This window comes from Azolla caroliniana, unplaced genomic scaffold, assembly GCF_043228905.1.
Source record: "Azolla caroliniana isolate FFs.n. ecotype wild unplaced genomic scaffold, voAzoCaro1.0.p SCAF_1, whole genome shotgun sequence".
NCBI lineage: Eukaryota > Viridiplantae > Streptophyta > Polypodiopsida > Salviniales > Salviniaceae > Azolla > Azolla caroliniana.
Genome location: NW_028230436.1, coordinates 2,515,026 through 2,533,117, shown reverse-complemented (window position 1 = coordinate 2,533,117; position 18,092 = coordinate 2,515,026). Strand labels below are relative to the sequence as shown.

The following is an 18,092-nucleotide window of genomic DNA, read 5'->3' as shown; positions in this document are numbered from 1 at the left end:
ACACAAGTGGAAAGATAATATTTGGCTTGTTTGCAAACCAATGAATCAATCCTTGATGGCTCCTCCTATGGACAAAGCTTGTCGTGGAATGCAAATGAATGGGAGACAATATGAGGTTGAGCACGATATTTTCTTGTTACAAATCAACAATACAAAGTTCAAATGGAGTCATCTTGTGGTCAATGGTATTAGATGACATCATGGATTGAGGCAATAAACATTTATGACTGGGATAACTTCTTTCCAAGTATATTGCTGGATTCCAATGAAGTTGTTGGAAGTTGCCCCTGAATCAATCAAATTTATACTCCATATGACTATAGGGTCATGTACATGTATAATCTTTTTTGTTTTGCAAATAGGAACCTTCGTGATAATGTTAATAATAAGTGTTGCCCATCCACAAACTTCCTACTATAATTAGGCATTTTCAGTTCCCTATTGGCCCTTTGAACCATATCAACAACTACTTGTTTTCATCTTCCCCTCTATGGCAAAGTTTACAATACTAAAGCCAAAGATGTTTGGGCATCGACTTTACATCTTCATAATTTGTCAATGTCTAAAGCTTGGATGTTTCAACCTCGTTTAAATCACAACCATGAGCTAGCGAGGAATCCATTCACGTAAGATAATAGTTTTTTTACCATCCACAAGGAGGATATTTTTGACTTATGGGTCCAAATAAACACATCGTCTCGTATGTAACTCCTAATTCCTAATAAGAAGGGTTACTACTTCCCATCCTTGAGTATCACTATGGTTGCATCAATTGTCAAACATATAATAACTATTATGATATTCCAAATGCAAGCAGGAACATGAGATAGATGCTTAGTAGGCTTAAGGCCGATGTTGAACCATAATGTTTTAACAAGATTGACATGCCTCTCTGTCTAGATGTTAACTTCTAGACCAATGAGCAAGATCGCCCACCCTAAAGTATGAGATCATACTAAGTGTTGCATGTATATATGGGTTAACCCTAACATATCTTATCGAAACAACCACAAACAAAAATAAGACGTAAGAAGTACATAACGTAAAAGTATCTATTAGAGGGTTTCCATCCCGATCATACGGACAAGATAGAGAGGTCCCAAAGGAGAATGTTAGACGTGACCATTAGTTCTTTTGACTCGGTTGTTTCGGAATTTCCCCATGGCGTCATGTACAATGGAACCTAGGCCGTGTGTGAAGATTGCCTAGGTGATACATTATTTATTTTGTGTCCATCCGAGAGATGCATAAAATCTCTTTGTCCGGTCGGTATGAACATAGACAGCCTCAGATTTCTGACCATTTTTGCTTGGCGCCTTCGACATGTACACAGAACAGGTGAATAGGAGAGCGAAGAAGGTACATATAATCCTGCCGCCGTCGATTCCTTCAAGGTATGTTTTCTCTTTGCTTTGTGTCTCGGCAAATAATAATCTTCTCCTGTTTTTGTTCAATCTAAATTTACCTCTTTTATGCTTAGCAGCTTTGGTTTCATCTAATCACCAAAGCTCTCTAAATCTATACTCTATTATCATAATAATTCATTGTACTGATATTAATCATAGGAAAATCCATGCTGTTTTCTTTACAAATCCATCATACTGACTGATCTCAATCATAGAAAAAATGTAACATATAAAATGTCTAGAATTAAAACTTGTTTTTTTTCCGTTCTCTATGGTCGATAAGTGTACATCTTTCATATAATTATTTTTGAACATGAATCAGCAAATGATGGCCTTGCGCAACTATGATAGAAATGGAATCTGGAACTTTTTTTTTCCCTATATGATAGGAAATGTATATAAAAAACATGTGATTTTTGAGCATGAATTATCAAATATGATGGTCGATGTTGTTCTTTGTGAGAGGAAATGTATGTTTCCCACGCGAGTTTTTGAATATGACACATCAAAGACTGGAATTTGAATTTCTTCGTTTATATGTATGCGTTGGAAAATATACATCTTTCATGTGATTATTTTTGTGAGAAAAACTGTCAATAGCAGCAGCGAAAGAGTTAGAACAAAATAAACACAGCCAAGCTGTGAGAAGGCTGTTAGACAACAGTAAAAAAACTGGTTGCAAAGAGTAGAGACACAGCCAAAGAGTTGTGCTTGTTTCTAAGTAGCAGCAGAAAATAATCTCCTTACAAAAGAGGCTGGTATAAGCCGATTTATACGAAATAGGGAATGGTTGTTTGGTAGTTAAGAGACTCTTGTACTACCAAACAAGTACAATAAACTAGGAATAAAAAAAGGGAATATCTTGGAAAAAGTGGAAGAGACAAAAGGCATTTAAAGCATTGCAGATTCTAGAGAGAGAAGGCATTTAAAGAGTTGCAGATTCTAGAGAGAAAAGAATCTGGGAAGAGAGAGAATGTAGTACAGAGATAATAAAGATGGAAGAGAGTGCAGGTCTGGAGCTGCCACCCTCCAACACCTCCTCTCAGCTCTAGAACGGCGGTCCAACATTGAGTTGATCGAGGAGCTGATCAATGGCTTGCCTTGGAAGCGGCTTAGTAAATAAATCAGCCACATTTTCTTGAGGAGGGCAATATGCCAAGTTGATGACTTGTGATTTTACTAATTCATGAACAAAATGGTAGTGCACTTCGATGTGTTCTGTTCTACCATGAAATGCTGAGCTATGTGCCAAGGCATGGGCACTTTGGCCGTTGGGGAAAACTGCAATAGGAGAGTCTTGCAAAACACGAATGTGAGAAAACAATTGCATTAACCATAGCAACTCACAGCAAGTATCCAAGTAGGTGTGGTATTCAGCTTCCGTCGATGAAGTAGAAACTGAGTTTTGCTTCTTTGATTTCCAAGAAATCAAGCCTGAACCTAACATAAAACAATAGCCAGATGTGGACCTTCTAGAATCAATATCACCTGCCCAATCAACATCTGAGTAGCCAACAAGGTCAATGCCGCCTCTAAAAGACAAACCATAGTCGTGTGTGTTGGCCAAATACCGAAGAACTCGAATAGCTGCTTGCCAATGACTTTGTCTTGGAGCAGTTGAGAATTGGCTGAGAATACTCACGCTATAGGACAAATCAGGCTTGGTATAAGTTAAGTGAAGAAGGGACCCAATTAACCTTCTATATTTCGTGATATCCTCAAATATGGGAGAATTGTCTTCACGAGATAGCTTTGAGTTTGGATCCATTGGACAGGAGAGTGGCTTGCAATTTGACATGCTATAGGTCTCAAGGAGCTGCCTGAGATACCTATGTTGGCTGAGAAAGATACCACCATGTGATTGATAGACCTCCATACCTATGAAATAATGGAGAAGTTCTAGACCAGTCATTTCAAAGGTTCTTTTGAGGTCAGCGCGGACCTCCTCAATTTTAGATGCAAGGGACCTTGTAATTAGAAGGTCGTCAACATATAATATGATCAAGCAAAGCAAATAATCTTGGGAAAAAACATAGAGATTGTTGTTAGCATTACAGTTTTGAAACCCAAGAGAGAGAAAGAAGCTATCAATTTTGTCATGCCAAGCTTTGGGAGCTTGCTTTAAGCCATAAAAGGCTTTGTGTAACCTGTAGACCATGTTTTTCTGCTCTAAAATCTCGAAACCTGGAGGCTGTTCAACATAAACCTCCTCTTTCAAGTCACCGTTAAGGAATGCTGACTTGACATCCATTTGAAAAATGGGCCATTTGTTGTGAGCAGCAAGTGCAAGCGCACATTGGATAGAGGTGTACCTTGCTGTTGGAGCAAAAGTTTCCTCGTAATCCACTCCTTCGACTTGTGAGTAGCCTTTTGCCATTAAACGTGCCTTGTGCTTATCCAAAGTACCATCAACATGGTATTTGGTCTTGAAAATCCATTTCAGTCCAATGACTTGTCGATGTGGAGGCCGTGGGACCAGCTCCCATGTATGATTCCGCTCAATGGAATCAAGTTCAACTTCCATTGTTGCTTTCCATTTTGTAAAAACAAGGGCCTCTTTTGCTGTTGTGGGTTCTTTTGATTGCACAACAGTGCACAATAAGGCAAAGTTGCATGAGTGAAGAGGCCGTTGTGATTTACGTGTTCGAGAACCAGATGCATACTCATGAAGTTCAGCATCGGAGAGATGAGAATCACAAATGGTGGCTTGAAGCCACTTGGGAAGTGGTGGAAGCTGGTTTGTAGAGGGAGGGGAAACAAGTGGAGTTGAGGGAGAGGATTGAATTGTTGGCGAAGTTAGAGATTGAGTAGGAGGAGATGGGGGGCTTGAAGATGAGACATCTTCGTCTAAAATAGGAGATTCCGGAGGAGCTGGAATTTCAACCATGAACTCAGGTGAAATCCTAGAATCATCCAGCTGAGACTCCACAAAATGAACATCCCTAGAGATGATTAGGGACTTTGACTCTAAATCCCATAACCTGTACGCTTTAGATTGTGTGCTGTAACCAAGAAATTTGCATTTCTTGGTTTTGGACTCAAATTTCGTCCTTTTATGATCTGAAATGTGAACATAAGCATCACAACCAAAGACTTTAAAATGAGATACTGAGGGCTTTACACCCGTAAATGCTTCTGCAGGTGTCATTCCAGCAACTGCTTTTGTTGGGCAACAATTGATGATGTAAACTGTTGTGTTGACAGCTTCACCCCAAAACGAGAGAGGAAGATCAGATTGAGATAACATTGTACGAGCCATCTCTTGGACTGTCCGGTTCTTCCTTTCCACGACTCCATTTTGTTGAGGAGTATCAGGTGTAGAAAATTGGCGAGCAATGCCTCGTTGAGAGTAGAAATGGTGGAAAGCTTGGGAGATAAACTCTCCACCATTGTTCGATCTGATCTTTCGAACTTTCTTCGATGTCTCGTTCTCCACGAGAGCTACCCATTCTTGAAATTTTGTGAAGGCTTGCGATTTTTCTACAAGAAAATAAACCCAAACCTTGCGGGAGATATCATCAATGATGAGCATGAAGTAGCATGCACCACCAAGCGTAGTGGTTTTCATGGGACCGCAAAGATCCATGTGCACTAACTCCAAGATAAATGTTGCATGGGGAGTGGTTTCATGAGGGAAAGGCTCTCGATGTTGCTTGCCATGAAGACAAACAACACATGGGGTATTGGGAGTTTTGAAAATAGGAAGACCCTCAACTAGTTGGGAAGAGGAGAGCTTTTGAAGAAAATCATAGTTGAGATGACCAAACCTAGCATGCCACAACGTGGGATCTTCTTGTGCCACCAACGCATGAGAGCCTTGAAAAAGATGAAGAAGATGAGATTTGGACTTTTCCAAGGGGCTATGGGAACTTTTCAGGTGGTATAAACCCCCTTCTTGTGTGCCACTAGCTACAATTTGTAGGTTGTTGGTGTCAATTACTTCCAAAACTGAGCTATCAAAGTAGACTCCATAACCTTGCTTAGTGATTTGGTAGACTGAAAGTAGGTTGGCAGAGATGCGAGGCACATGTAGCACATCTTGAAGAATGACAGGTTCTTCATTTGAAGAATTGTTAAGAAACACATTACCCACACATGAAGCCTCAATGCTTGAGGCATCTCCTATGGAGATTTGGGAGGAGCTGGTTTCACATCATGCAAAATGGATTTGTCATAGGTCATGTGTGAAGTAGCACCACTATCTACTAACCACTCATCAATGGTTGAGGTAGTTGGTCCAACCAAATGTGAAGTATGTTCCTCAATGCCAAGGGAAACTGTTTCTTTGGCTGAGTGGGCTGAGTGGGCCGAGTTGGATTTCGGTGTAGGTTGATTTTCGGTAGAAGAAGAGTTCTTAGCATTGTCCCTTTTCTTTTTCCGACAATCCGGCTGAATGTGACCTTTGTAGCCACAATAATGACAAGTGACCTCCTTGTAAGCTGGGTTGTTTGGTGATCTTGGATTGGGTTTGTTGTAGGAGTTACCATTTTGCTTCCACTTGCCTTTACTTGTTGCATGTAGAAGCGTCTCATTGGAAGTTTGAGCACTTTTCTTCCTTGTTGCCCTATCTTGTAACATACCAAGAAATGTATTCATATCAGGTGTGTTGGGAAGAAGAGAAATTGTGTCACAAAATGCTGAGAATGACTTAGGCAACTTTATCATTAGACAATGCACAAACTCAACTTCAGTTGACTTGCTTCCCAAAGAAACTAGTTCCTTTTGGAGAGTAACAAATTGCGTTATTTGATCCATGATGTTGGGAGTGTCATGAATCTTGAGATTAGCTAGTTGGTTCTCAATAGCAATCATTTGAGCATGATTAGCTCGATGGTACCTCTTTTTGATGGATGTCCATAGTTCATTGGCTGTCTCTTCATCTGTATCTTGAAATTGACGAGCGATGCTCGGTTTAATATTAAACATGAGGAAAGCATGGGCACGAGAATCCTTATCTAGCCACGCTTCAATCTCAGCGTTAGATGAGCCAACAACTGATTTGGTTGAAGAGGATGAAGTTACTGGTGGTTTCTTGTCACTACCACTGACTACATTCCATAAACGATGGTATTGTAGCAAGGTCTTTATTTGTAGCTCCCAATCCAAGTAATTGTTCCCATCCAAGATGGACTCTTTGGGGAGTTGGGGAATGGTTGATGAAACAATCGTGGCATATGAGGCCATGGATATCCTCTTGAGCTACAACTGGACAATTTACAGCAGTTGTAAGTAGATGCTCAGGGTCTTTCTACTTCTCCCTAGATGCTAGGTGAGGCTCAGATGAGGGGAAAAGAAAAAAAAGAACCTCCTTTGTAGGTTGGGAGGGTGGCTGCTAAGAGAACCTCCTCTATAGGGTTGGGAGGGAGGGATAAAAGAAGAGAGGTATGTGTGCTCTTTGGTAAAAAAAAATTCAGGCTGAGGATATGGAGACCTCACTGCTCTGATACCATGTGAGAAAAACTGTTAATAGCAGCAGCGGAAGAGTTAGAACAAAATAGACACAGCCAAGTTGTGAGAAGGCTGTTAGACAGCAGTAAAAAAAATGGTTGCAAAGAGTAGAGACACAGCCAAAGAGTTGTGCTTGTTTCTAAGTAGCAGCAGAAAATAATCTCCTTACAAAAGAGGCTGGTATAAGCCTATTTATACAAAATTGGGAATGGTTGTTCGGTAGTTAATAGCAGCAGCGGAAGAGTTAGAACAAAATAGACACAGCCAAGTTGTGAGAAGGCTGTTAGACAGCAGTAAAAAAAATGGTTGCGAAGAGTAGAGACATAGCCAAAGAGTTGTGCTTGTTTCTAAGTAGCAGCAGAAAATAATCTCCTTACAAAAGAGGCTGGTATAAGCCTATTTATACAAAATTGGGAATGGTTGTTCGGTAGTTAATAGCAGCAGCGGAAGAGTTAGAACAAAATAGACACAGCCAAGTTGTGAGAAGGCTGTTAGACAGCAGTAAAAAAAATGGTTGCAAAGAGTAGAGACATAGCCAAAGAGTTGTGCTTGTTTCTAAGTAGCAGCAGAAAATAATCTCCTTACAAAAGAGGCTGGTATAAGCCTATTTATACAAAATTGGGAATGGTTGTTCGGTAGTTAAGAGACTCTTGTACTACCAAACAGGTACAATAAACTAGGAATAAAAAAAGGGAATATCCTGGAAAAAGTGGAAGAGACAAAAGGCATTTAAAGCATTGCAGATTCTAGAGAGAGAAGGCATTTAAAGAGTTGCAGATTCTAGAGAGAAAAGAATCTGGGAAGAGAGAGAATGTAGTACAGAGATAATAAAGATGGAAGAGAGTGCAGGTCTGGAGCTGCCACCCTCCAACAATTTTGAAGATGACACATCAAAAACTTATAACGTTGTGTTTCCCTATGTTAGGAATATACTCGTTTTATGTTATTATTCTGAACAGATCACATTGAATTGGAGCTATTTCTGGTCATTTTGTACGTTTTTTCATGTGAGTTGAAAATATTCGTTTCTCTTTGTTAAAAAATATACTTCTTTATATACTTATTTTGGTCATGAATAATCAAGTAATGCTGTGCAGACATGATAGAAACTCAATCGGCTTACCATTTTATATTGACCTTATTTTCAGAAAAACATGTTATGTATCAATGCTAAAAAGATGATTTCAATATATAGTAACATCAGAGACTCGAATTGAAACTAATCTGTTTCTTTATGTCAGGAAATCTACTTCTTTAATGTGGTTATTTTGAAAACGAGTTATCAAATAATGGTCTTGCTTGTCATTATATGACTGCCCCATGTTTCACAATACGTTATATTAGTTATTGGGTAAGTCAATATAAATATGTTTAGAAATATGCCCTCCAGGAAGACATATAACTGTGTATTTCTGTTTTGGGTTCGGATCTGGGGTTTTTGTCCCACTGATTACGTGAAGTGTCACGTATCAGTCTACGTGTTTACATGTTTGAGATGTATATATGTTTTAATATGTGTGCCTATTGTGAATTGGGCAAGCTGCCCATTATCTGTATCTAAGCCTCAAATTCTCCTGGAGGCAATCACTCAATGATTGCTACTTATTGTTAGAAATAAAGAGACCATTTACAATTTTTTTGAATGTTTCTAGTAGCTACTACATGAATAATCATGTTGTTATCCTTGTATACTCATTTTTTTGTGGGTTTTCACTTCATGCCTGTGTGTCCCACCTGTAATATGATGCACTTCTTAAAGAAAGTATGTGTGAATTAAAGAAAGAAATAAGGCTTGAGATAGAGCATTAAAGCATAGTCTGTACAGAAAATTGTGAACCGAGGTGCTTCATAATGTTGCCTTACAAGTTTGCAATGAAATTCTAGAAGCAGAGTGATCCTGGTGATTTCTTTTTAAACTTCAATTTTATGCTTTTCATTTATTTCCGTCAAATTAAATTTCAGCATTTCCCTATTTACTTTTGCAGAAGGTCCTCAGATAATTCATTAAGTGGTGTGCACATGCTTATTTCAATGTATTTGTAAATGTAAGAACAGCATTATTTGATTGTGTTGTACACGGAAAATTTCATATTGCCCTTGTTTAGTTAGCATCGGAACATGTCATGATTGTGCAAAAGTGGAGATGCTAATACCTAGTTCTGGATTTTGAATGGTAATATGTTGCATTAAATACATCTTGCTATAAGGATAGTAAATTATGTTAATACTGAAGGGTTTATTCTAGCAGATGGCTCCTAAGGTGGATAATGATAAGGGCTTAAAAGCAATGCGAGTAGTTTTAGGATCTGGACCATCAGATATGGATTTGATCCGCTGTCTTCACTTAGCCAGGAATGATATCTCACGTGCCATAAACATCTTGTTTGACACGCCTGGTTTTAATACCGTGGAAAGTACCAAGAAGCATAGGGAGGTAATTAGTGCTGTTTCTGAACATAATACACACTCCCAGTTTACACAGTTAGATATGCAGAGTTTGAACCAGACTGAAGGAACAAACTCTGATGGTGCTGAGCATATTATATCAGTGGGTGAGACATGTGCTGTAAGTGATTTTAGTAAACGTGGAGATTTGATACCTTGCTCTAGCTCCAATGGAGATACTTCTGCAGCACTTTTATCAGAATGGAAAGGCTCAAATTCGGATGTGAATGCGGCAGATAATGCTTACTCAAACAATTTTGAATCGTTGAGTAAACATCGTAACTTGGAAATAGATGATTGGTTGTATCTTGGTGAGACAGACGTTGTAGGTTTTTCAACATGCAAAGGTCTTTCAGTGAAGAGAGGTGAAACAGTCCTTTTTACATTTCCAAAGATTGTGAACCACAATCCGAAGTCTGTTGCTCGAGGACGTGGAAGGTCTTTGGTTTCAAATTTGGAGATAGTGAGGTTTTCATCCACAAATTTAATAGAGGTGCAAAAGCTTCATCACTGTTCCACACTTTATGTTACTCGTGATTGTTGGCAGATTAATGGAATATGCATTTATCTCTTTGGCAGATTGGTCGTCTTCCATCTGACTGGGCAAAGTGTTTGGTACCCTTGGTATCACAAAATAAAGTTAAGGTGGAAGGCTCATGTAGAGATGCACCAGAGGTTCTTTCTCTTGTTGACAACGTAACCCTCAATATCAAGTAAGTCATGGATTGGCTGACAAGTTTCATGTGCTTTCAACTTATAGAATTGTCTCACTTTTCTTTGTAGGATTTATGCTCATCCAATTCTGTTTAAGAAGCAACAAGGACACCCGACTTCACTAATTCATTCATCCAGTGAAGGAACTTTTCACCCGCTTCCAACTTTATTTAGCTTGCTTGGCATGAAACCTTCCAAGAAGGTCAGTACAACTTAATAGGAAAAATTCTAACTTGGTAGCATAGATTTATTGTTTAAGAGCAGAAAGGCTGTATATGTAGGCAGAATTTTTGTGTTTCTAAAAAGCTTTCACTCTCTTTGTTTGGTTCTTGTGTTAGGCAGACTTTACCCCAGAGGATTTATATACAAGAAAACGATCTCTTGAGTCGGAGGTGAGTCTACATCTCTGCACTTGTGAAAACTGTGTTATGATGTAATTTCTAGGCCCTAGTAAAGGAGCTGAGAATGGAAACCTTTGAAGTTAACTTTTTACCTCCTGAAGAACTTGAAAAAGGTAAATTGTGATGGAAACATATAGTGTTTTAGATTCTCCAAAATTGGATTATAGGACGTTACATTGAAGTTTAAGTTATGGATCTTGACTTGTGTGATGTGTCCTATGAATAAACAACCAATGTGAGGCTTATGGATGGTTTCAGACGTTTGTACTATTTCAAAATATGGTATTTGGGTATCTTTTTGATAGTCTATGCAATGTCACACACACTTGCTTGCAGGGATCTATTTCTTTGCTTGCTACAGAAAAGCGATTGAAGTTAGTATCCAATGTGGCCCAACAAACTGAAGAACAAACTGAAGAGGTTTTAAGTGATCGTGATGTTGATCAGCTAGTTGGAACAACTGATGCATGTCAATTGCCGGTGAGTAATGGAGCTCACTTAGAATTCTCAAAGTTATTATTGTTCTGAACTGTTTGTTAAGGATACTAGTAAGTGATATATTAGATTTTCTGTCTTTCGGTCTTATAGGCGATTTTGGCTTCTTAAAAGATGTCAATATGTATTTGTTTTCTCCATTTTGCTTGTTTTCCCAAATAAGTACAAACCTGCGTTTCTTATTTCTTTCCTATTCAATAGGCTTCCAAAGAGTGTACTTTCCACAAGCCTCCACTGACGCTTTGTGGACAAATTCTCAGTGTTCTTGTTTCTTTGAAATTTGATGTGGTACTGATACCATCACTTCTTTTAAGGATGTGGAAGATATTTGTCTGTGGTATTTGATCCTCGTATCCCATAATCTCACTAGACTGTGATACATTGTCATTATGCACAGCGCTATGCATAAGAGAGTATGTTTCTAATCAGTGAGAACAAAAGTTATTTCCTTACTAAAGAGATACAATGGCTGGTTAAGTTAGATGGAAATGTAGAAAGTTTCAAGGTGAAGAGTTCTAGCTTTGTCAAATACCAGATTCATAAGTATCACCTTGCTGCTTCCTTTTAAGATTAAGATGTTTTTATCCGAAAGAGGTAGAAAATGAAATTAGAGTAGCTATCAACTTCAACCCCTTGATACCTCAAGTTGCTGCTAACTTCATTCTCCTATCTAATCTAAAGCTTAGGCTGACACATGAAGCTTCAATTATTGATGATAATAGGTACACCTCTCTGGTGTGCAAGGCAGAATCCAACCATTATAACTGGCTTCTTCTCATAGAGGCACCCTTACAATTTTGAAGACCATGAAACATTGGTGCACCTTCAAGAGGCTGTTGAGTTGAGAATTTCTAGCGTTAAATATGTTATTAAGGTTGGTGTGTAAGTCAAAATCCAACCAATATACCTGGCTTCTTCTCATAAGAGCAACATTACAAGTCTGAAGACTATGGAACATTGGTGGTTCCTCTAGAGGCTGGGTCATTGAGAATGTTTAGTGATAGATGTGTTATTAATAGCTGCTTTTTGGATTGTATTCCGATGCCATTGCTTAATATGAAACACATCTTTTTCAGACTGATGCATTTGCAGCAAACATGTAGTGTGAACTGAACAACATTGGTTGTATTTGTGGTATATGATCATTCATTTATGAAGATATGCTGATTTGGACTATTTATAGGCTAGAGGTTTAACATAGGTAATTAAAGAGAGAATAAATATGCCTATTTGGCAAAAGTGTTTTCAGGATTTAATTCCCAATGTTTTAAGAGGCATAATTCCACCGTTACTATAGAAATTCTGTTAATCCAGATTGATGGTGTTAAGTGGTACATAGAGGTATATGTTATGTGCTTTGTCTCAGTTGAGTGCCCATATTATTGTTTCAAGCAGTTCTTGATGCATCATCATGGGTGATCATTTGAGATACGGGTTGCTGTTGAGTGCATCTTTATCAAACGCCTTGAATGATTCACACTGAAACATTAATGAAATACAATGATATTGCTTATTACTTAGGGGAATACAGAGAGTATGCTGGATCTTGCATGATTGCATGCTACAAAGTCAATGACTTGATAGTGATGAATTAATAGTAGAACACATTTTCTCTAAAGTATGAGTGCCCTTATCTACACATGCTAGGAAATGGATCCTCCAAGCACACTTGAATGCAGCTTGCGGCCCTATCAAAAACAGGCACTGCATTGGATGCACAGTTTGGAATTTGGTGTTGTAGCAGAAGCAGCATCAAGAACTCTTCATCCCTGCTGGTGTGCATATAATCTTCCTGACAGGTAGTCACTCTTTCTTGAGAATAAACTATGGTACTTGTATCAGCTAAAATATGTGGCACTTTTGGCTACTAGAATCTGGAAAATTTAGCGTGATTTATTTATCACAGGAGAGTTGATGTAGTGTATGTGAATGCATTCTCTGGTGATGCAACCATTGAGTTTCCAAGTGCCTTGGAAATGGCTCGAGGAGGGGTAAGTTATATCTTTAATGAGCTCATACATTTTTGACACCGAAAAAACTTTATCAATCGGCATATGTCTTTGTAGATTTTGGCTGATGCAATGGGTCTTGGGAAAACTGTGATGACAATATCCCTTTTGTTGAGTAATCCTGGCAAAGGGGGTTCATGTGTAGCAATCAATACAAGAGATGCAATTGAGGAGGCAAGAGGGAAGCGTCTATCTGAAGTAAAACAGGCAGACTCCTTTTTTGTAGGTGCACAAAGCAAGCTGAATTTCACAAAAAGGAATGTACGGAAGGTTCGGAAAGGGGGTGGTACTTTAATTGTGTGCCCAATGACATTGTTGGGACAGTGGAAGGTATGAGTACACACGAGTCTTCTTGCTTATACAGGTGCTCTTTAATCTCATTTTATAAATACTTTGCGCTTTATTTTTCAACATAGAATGAGATAGAGACGCATGTGAAACCGGGGGCTCTCACTGTTTATACACATTATGGACCCAGCCGTACTAAAAACAGTAGGATTTTGATTGATCATGATGTAGTGTTGACGACATATGGGGTTTTGGGTTCAGAGTTTCAAGGCATTGAGGTGCAGCTTCTATTCTTTCCATGGTTTATTGTTACACACATAATTGTTAGGAAGAATATGATCAATTTTTGTTACTTTTGAGTTAATTGAATTTTTATTATTGTTTGAATTGGTTGGCCAGGGAGATGGTCCTCTCCACTCAGTCCATTGGTACAGAGTGGTCCTTGATGAAGGGCACATAATCAAAGCAAGTAAAGGACAGTCTGCTCAAGCAGCTTTTAATCTCACTGCAGACCATCGATGGTGCTTGACAGGCACACCTATACAGGTCCAATTTCTATGTCATTAAGTCTTGAGAACTCAACTTGTTCATATCTTCTATGATGTGTATTTTGACCATTATTCTACTATAATTATTTGGCAGAACAAACTCGAGGATATATTTAGTCTGCTTCACTTCCTTCGTGTTGAACCTTGGAGCAATTGGGGATGGTGAGGTCCAGGGAATGCATGCCACTTTAGAACTTGCTTGAAGTTTTGAAACAATCTAGAACTTCATGGCTAACTGTTAAAATAGGATATTTTGGGGGACAGGTGGAATAAATTGGTCCAGAAACCATTTGAAGATGGGGATGGGCGTGGGCTGAATCTTTTGCAAGCCATCTTGCAACCTCTGATGCTACGTAGAAATAAAGATAGCACTGATAGAGAAGGAAGGTAGTAGGAATCTGTTGTCATAAGCTATTAGATGTTGTGTCTGGTATGATGCTTAAAATGTTGTGATGGTTATTTCAATTTCAAGGCATATCCTTGAGCTGCCACCAAGTGAGGCAACTGTTGTTGAATGTGAGCTTACAGAGGCTGAACGTGATTTTTATGATGCATTATATAAGAAGTCTAAGGTATATATTTATTATTACCACATGATAAATGGTTTATGATTGAAATACATAGTCATTATATATAATAACAAAGTCAAAATCATGGCATGCAGGTGAAGTTTGATAACTTTGTAGAGCAAGGAAAAGTTCTGCATAATTATGCATCGATTCTGGAGTTATTGTTGAGGTTACGGCAGTGTTGTGATCATCCATTTCTTGTTCTTAGGTAGATCATTTATTTTCATTATCTCAACACACATTCCTACATTCTAAAATCAGCTCAGAGAGTGCATTATATGCAACTAACATTTCTTGTTCAAACCAGTCGTGGCGACACTGCAGAGTATGCTGATTTAGAGAAATTGGCAAGACGGTTGATCAGCGGACGAAAAGTCGGAGAAATTTCGAAAGCACCAACGAAAGCCTATATTCAAGAAGTAGTAGGGGAGCTTCAGAAGAATGAGAAGACAGAATGCCCAATTTGCCTTGAAGCAGTTGAAGACGCAGTTCTTACACCATGTGCACACTGCTTGTGCCGTGAATGTTTACTTGCAAGCTGGAGTGGTAGCTCATCTGGAGCCTGCCCAATTTGCAGGTGTGTAGAGAGAAAAATGTATATTTCTATTATCTTCTAGACGTAAATCTGCTCATAGTTGAACATACACTATTATCTTTAACAATCTGTGCTTGGAATAAATGAGTCCTCAGTTTGATCTCAGTTTAACATTCTGTCAAAGTTTCCACTATCTTTTCTTCCTTTGAAAGATCTAGAGTAAGTTCAGTCGCGAGTCTTCCATGTATATTTTATATGGCCAGGCAAGTCATGAGCAAGCAAGATGTCATCACTGCACCAACTGAAAGCAGATTTCAGATTGACGTGGAGAAGAACTGGACAGAGTCTTCAAAGACATCAGCACTTATGAAGGAATTGGAAGCACTACAATTAACGAAGGACAAAAGTGTGGTATTCAGTCAGTGGACTGCATTTTTGGATCTCTTGGAAATACCTTTGAAAAGGTACACAACATTACTTTTCTCCAGAATCTGCATAATCAATAAACAGTTACGCATTATGATTTACAAGTCTGTGTCAAAGAAATGTAAGACAAGGAGGTTTTTATGACGCTTCTTTTGAAACTTCAAATGATGTTCTGCAGTGAAAGATGTATTCCATGCAATGAAAAATTGAATAGAATAATGAAGCTAAAGCGCTGCAAACATGGATTATGACAAGAATATATAGTGCTTCTAATAGCAAATGTCACTAATGAATTATAAGTACATGTAGTTTCGTAAACATCAGGTTTGTATCTCTCTGCATGATTTTCTCTCTTTCATATCTCTACATGTAAGACAACATGAATACTCTGAACTCTGATAAAACTGTCCACCTCCAGAAGAGATATCCTCATGTGCCTGAAGTCCAGGAGAATCTTCTCCTCCATGATCCAATCTCTCTTACAGGCCATAGAGACGAGCTTTGTATGTCTTTAACAGCAAACCAGATGCTTCTCTGTTCAAGGAGACAGCAATTCTCTTCCAGTTTTTTGATCTGATGTTTGTTTGGATGTTTGTAGGAATAATATTACATTTGTTCGTTTGGATGGCACACTATCCCAACAACAGCGTGAGATTGTAATTAGAGATTTTAAATCGGATCCTAGCATAAGGGTATGACCTTCATTTTAGTTTGTGTGATTATTCTTATTTGATGTTTGTTTTTCTAAAGATCTAAAATGTAGACCTATGAGTGAGTGGAAGATTAATGTTCTCAATATCATCTGTTTCCATCACATAGGTTATGCTCTTGTCACTGAAGGCAGGAGGTGTGGGCATAAACTTGACAGCTGCTTCAAATGCATTTGTTATGGTACTCGTCTGAGCTGACTATACTTGGATGAAGAAAAAATTACTCTTGAATGTTTATATTCCGTAGTTTTTCCAGAAATTCTGAGGGTTTTGAGACCTTTGATATACTTTTCAGGACCCATGGTGGAATCCAGCTGTTGAGGAACAGGCAATCATGCGTATTCATCGAATTGGCCAAATGAAAAAGGTTCAGATCAAACGTTTTATAATCAAGGTACATCTAAGGTCCAACAAAAAGATAATGAATGATTCATGGCATGAATGCCCCAGGTCAACTCTGCTAGTTTGTACAAAACATCTAGCTATTTTTTAAAATTAACGCCGTTTTGGATCTTATAGTGTCTGGTAAAGCATGGAATACAATTAAATTGTATATAAATAGTGAACTATCTGTCTCATCCAACTATGTTGTCATCAAAGTACACCGGTATATTGGGTTCATGGTTTTAGGTAACGTAGGATATGGTCAAAATAAGACATATCTGGGGGAGCTAAAATGAGAGTGGATCAATTCAGAGAGAAAAAGATCATATCATGATCGATCATGTCACAATTGTGTGTCTATATATATGCTCTTGTTTAACTGAAATTTCATTGTCCTAAGCAGGGAACTGTAGAACAGAGAATGCAGCAAGTTCAGGCTCGGAAGCAACGTATGATTGCTGGAGCACTCACTGATCAAGAGGTCCGGTCAGCAAGGATAGAGGAGCTGAAGATGTTGTTTAGATAACATTAATTTAACAGCACATCGAATATGAAATTTGTATCACATATTGTGTAGAGTTATTTGGTATAAATGCACGTGGAAGAAATGTATGTATCATGGATGAACTCTGGCTCAGGGATTACATATCATTTCTATTGAGATATTTGCTCGGAAGGAGTATGTATAATGGGCTGAATTTCCCTCCAATTTACAGATAGGTGTTCTGCACCGTGTCTGTTGGGAAATATGTTATAAAAGAGAAAGAGACACAAGGAAGACAAGAGAGAGGCATTTGCCAAAGGCATGTTGTGATAGAGCATGAACCTTTGTAATATGATGCCTCAGAAATATGTCAAAGCATAGTATGCATAAGCTTTGGGGACATCAAACCTTTGTTAAGAGCACAGCCCAAGGTTTACCTATTGTAACCTTGATTGTAATGAACACGTGTGACTTAAATTGTGTGCATATGAGAGTGTATAAATTGTGGGGCTGGTTGCATAGTTTATTCTTATATTGAAAAAGCATATCACCCAATAGTTTTCTTTTTCTATTTCGTTAAATCATCTAATCATAATGTATGAGCTTCTTTCTCTTCTGTGGATTTGGATCATGAAGAGAGAGATCTCACATTCTTTTTCATTTATTTAATTAATCTATGAGAAAGCTTGTGTGTGTAATCTCATAGATTTATTAACTAGATCTGTCTCATGATCAAACTATAACGTTAGTCAACATTAACTTCATAAGTTTAGGTCGGTGAATCCATTGGCATCCTTTTTGATGGAATTGTCAAAAGCTTGGTTTGCTCCCGTGGTGGAAACATAACACTGCTTGAGTTTGAAGATACATTTGGTCAACTTGATAAATGAAGACTGTCTGCGCCTCTTGGGTTTATGACAGAGTTTTAGATAGTATTTTCTTTAGCTAGTGTATCCTCTACCACCATCCAAGTGGCAATAGAGAATTTGGCTTTCAAAAGCTGAGTTCCCATTCCTTGTATGGAGAATGAAGCCTCGATTAAATGACTAGACTTCATCTCTCATGATGGTGGAGGAGAAGGGTTTTTTGGCTTGGCTCAAGTGATCCAGCCAGCTTAGAATGATACATTCAAGTAAAAAATCGAAACATATTCTTGATCTCAGAGAATTGTTTTTGTGGCTTTAATTGTAATCATAAATATATTTTGAGCATAGTATATTGGAATCTGGC

General features: G+C 38.3%; 1 protein-coding gene across 2 annotated transcripts; it reads left to right on the top strand.

Annotated features, from left to right (window-relative positions):
- The first annotated feature begins 1,252 nt into the window (after positions 1–1,252).
- On the top strand, positions 1,253–17,354 carry LOC147868279 (DNA repair protein RAD5A-like). Of its 2 annotated transcripts, none has more exons than XM_087317388.1 (21): positions 1,253–1,394; positions 9,103–9,792; positions 9,879–10,012; positions 10,083–10,215; positions 10,352–10,405; positions 10,751–10,894; positions 12,557–12,708; positions 12,816–12,900; positions 12,976–13,248; positions 13,335–13,484; positions 13,606–13,752; positions 13,849–13,916; positions 14,019–14,141; positions 14,227–14,326; positions 14,419–14,531; positions 14,631–14,900; positions 15,122–15,322; positions 15,883–15,976; positions 16,104–16,175; positions 16,290–16,388; positions 16,782–17,354. In XM_087317388.1, exons 2-21 carry the CDS (start codon positions 9,103–9,105, stop codon positions 16,902–16,904), a joined length of 3,225 nt encoding a protein of 1,074 aa, XP_087173514.1. In that variant the 5' UTR covers positions 1,253–1,394; the 3' UTR covers positions 16,905–17,354. The 2 variants fall into 2 exon arrangements, with proteins under 2 accessions (XP_087173514.1, XP_087173506.1); XM_087317380.1 differs by lacking the exon at positions 1,253–1,394 and adding an exon at positions 8,950–9,027.
- The last annotated feature ends 738 nt before the right edge of the window (positions 17,355–18,092 follow it).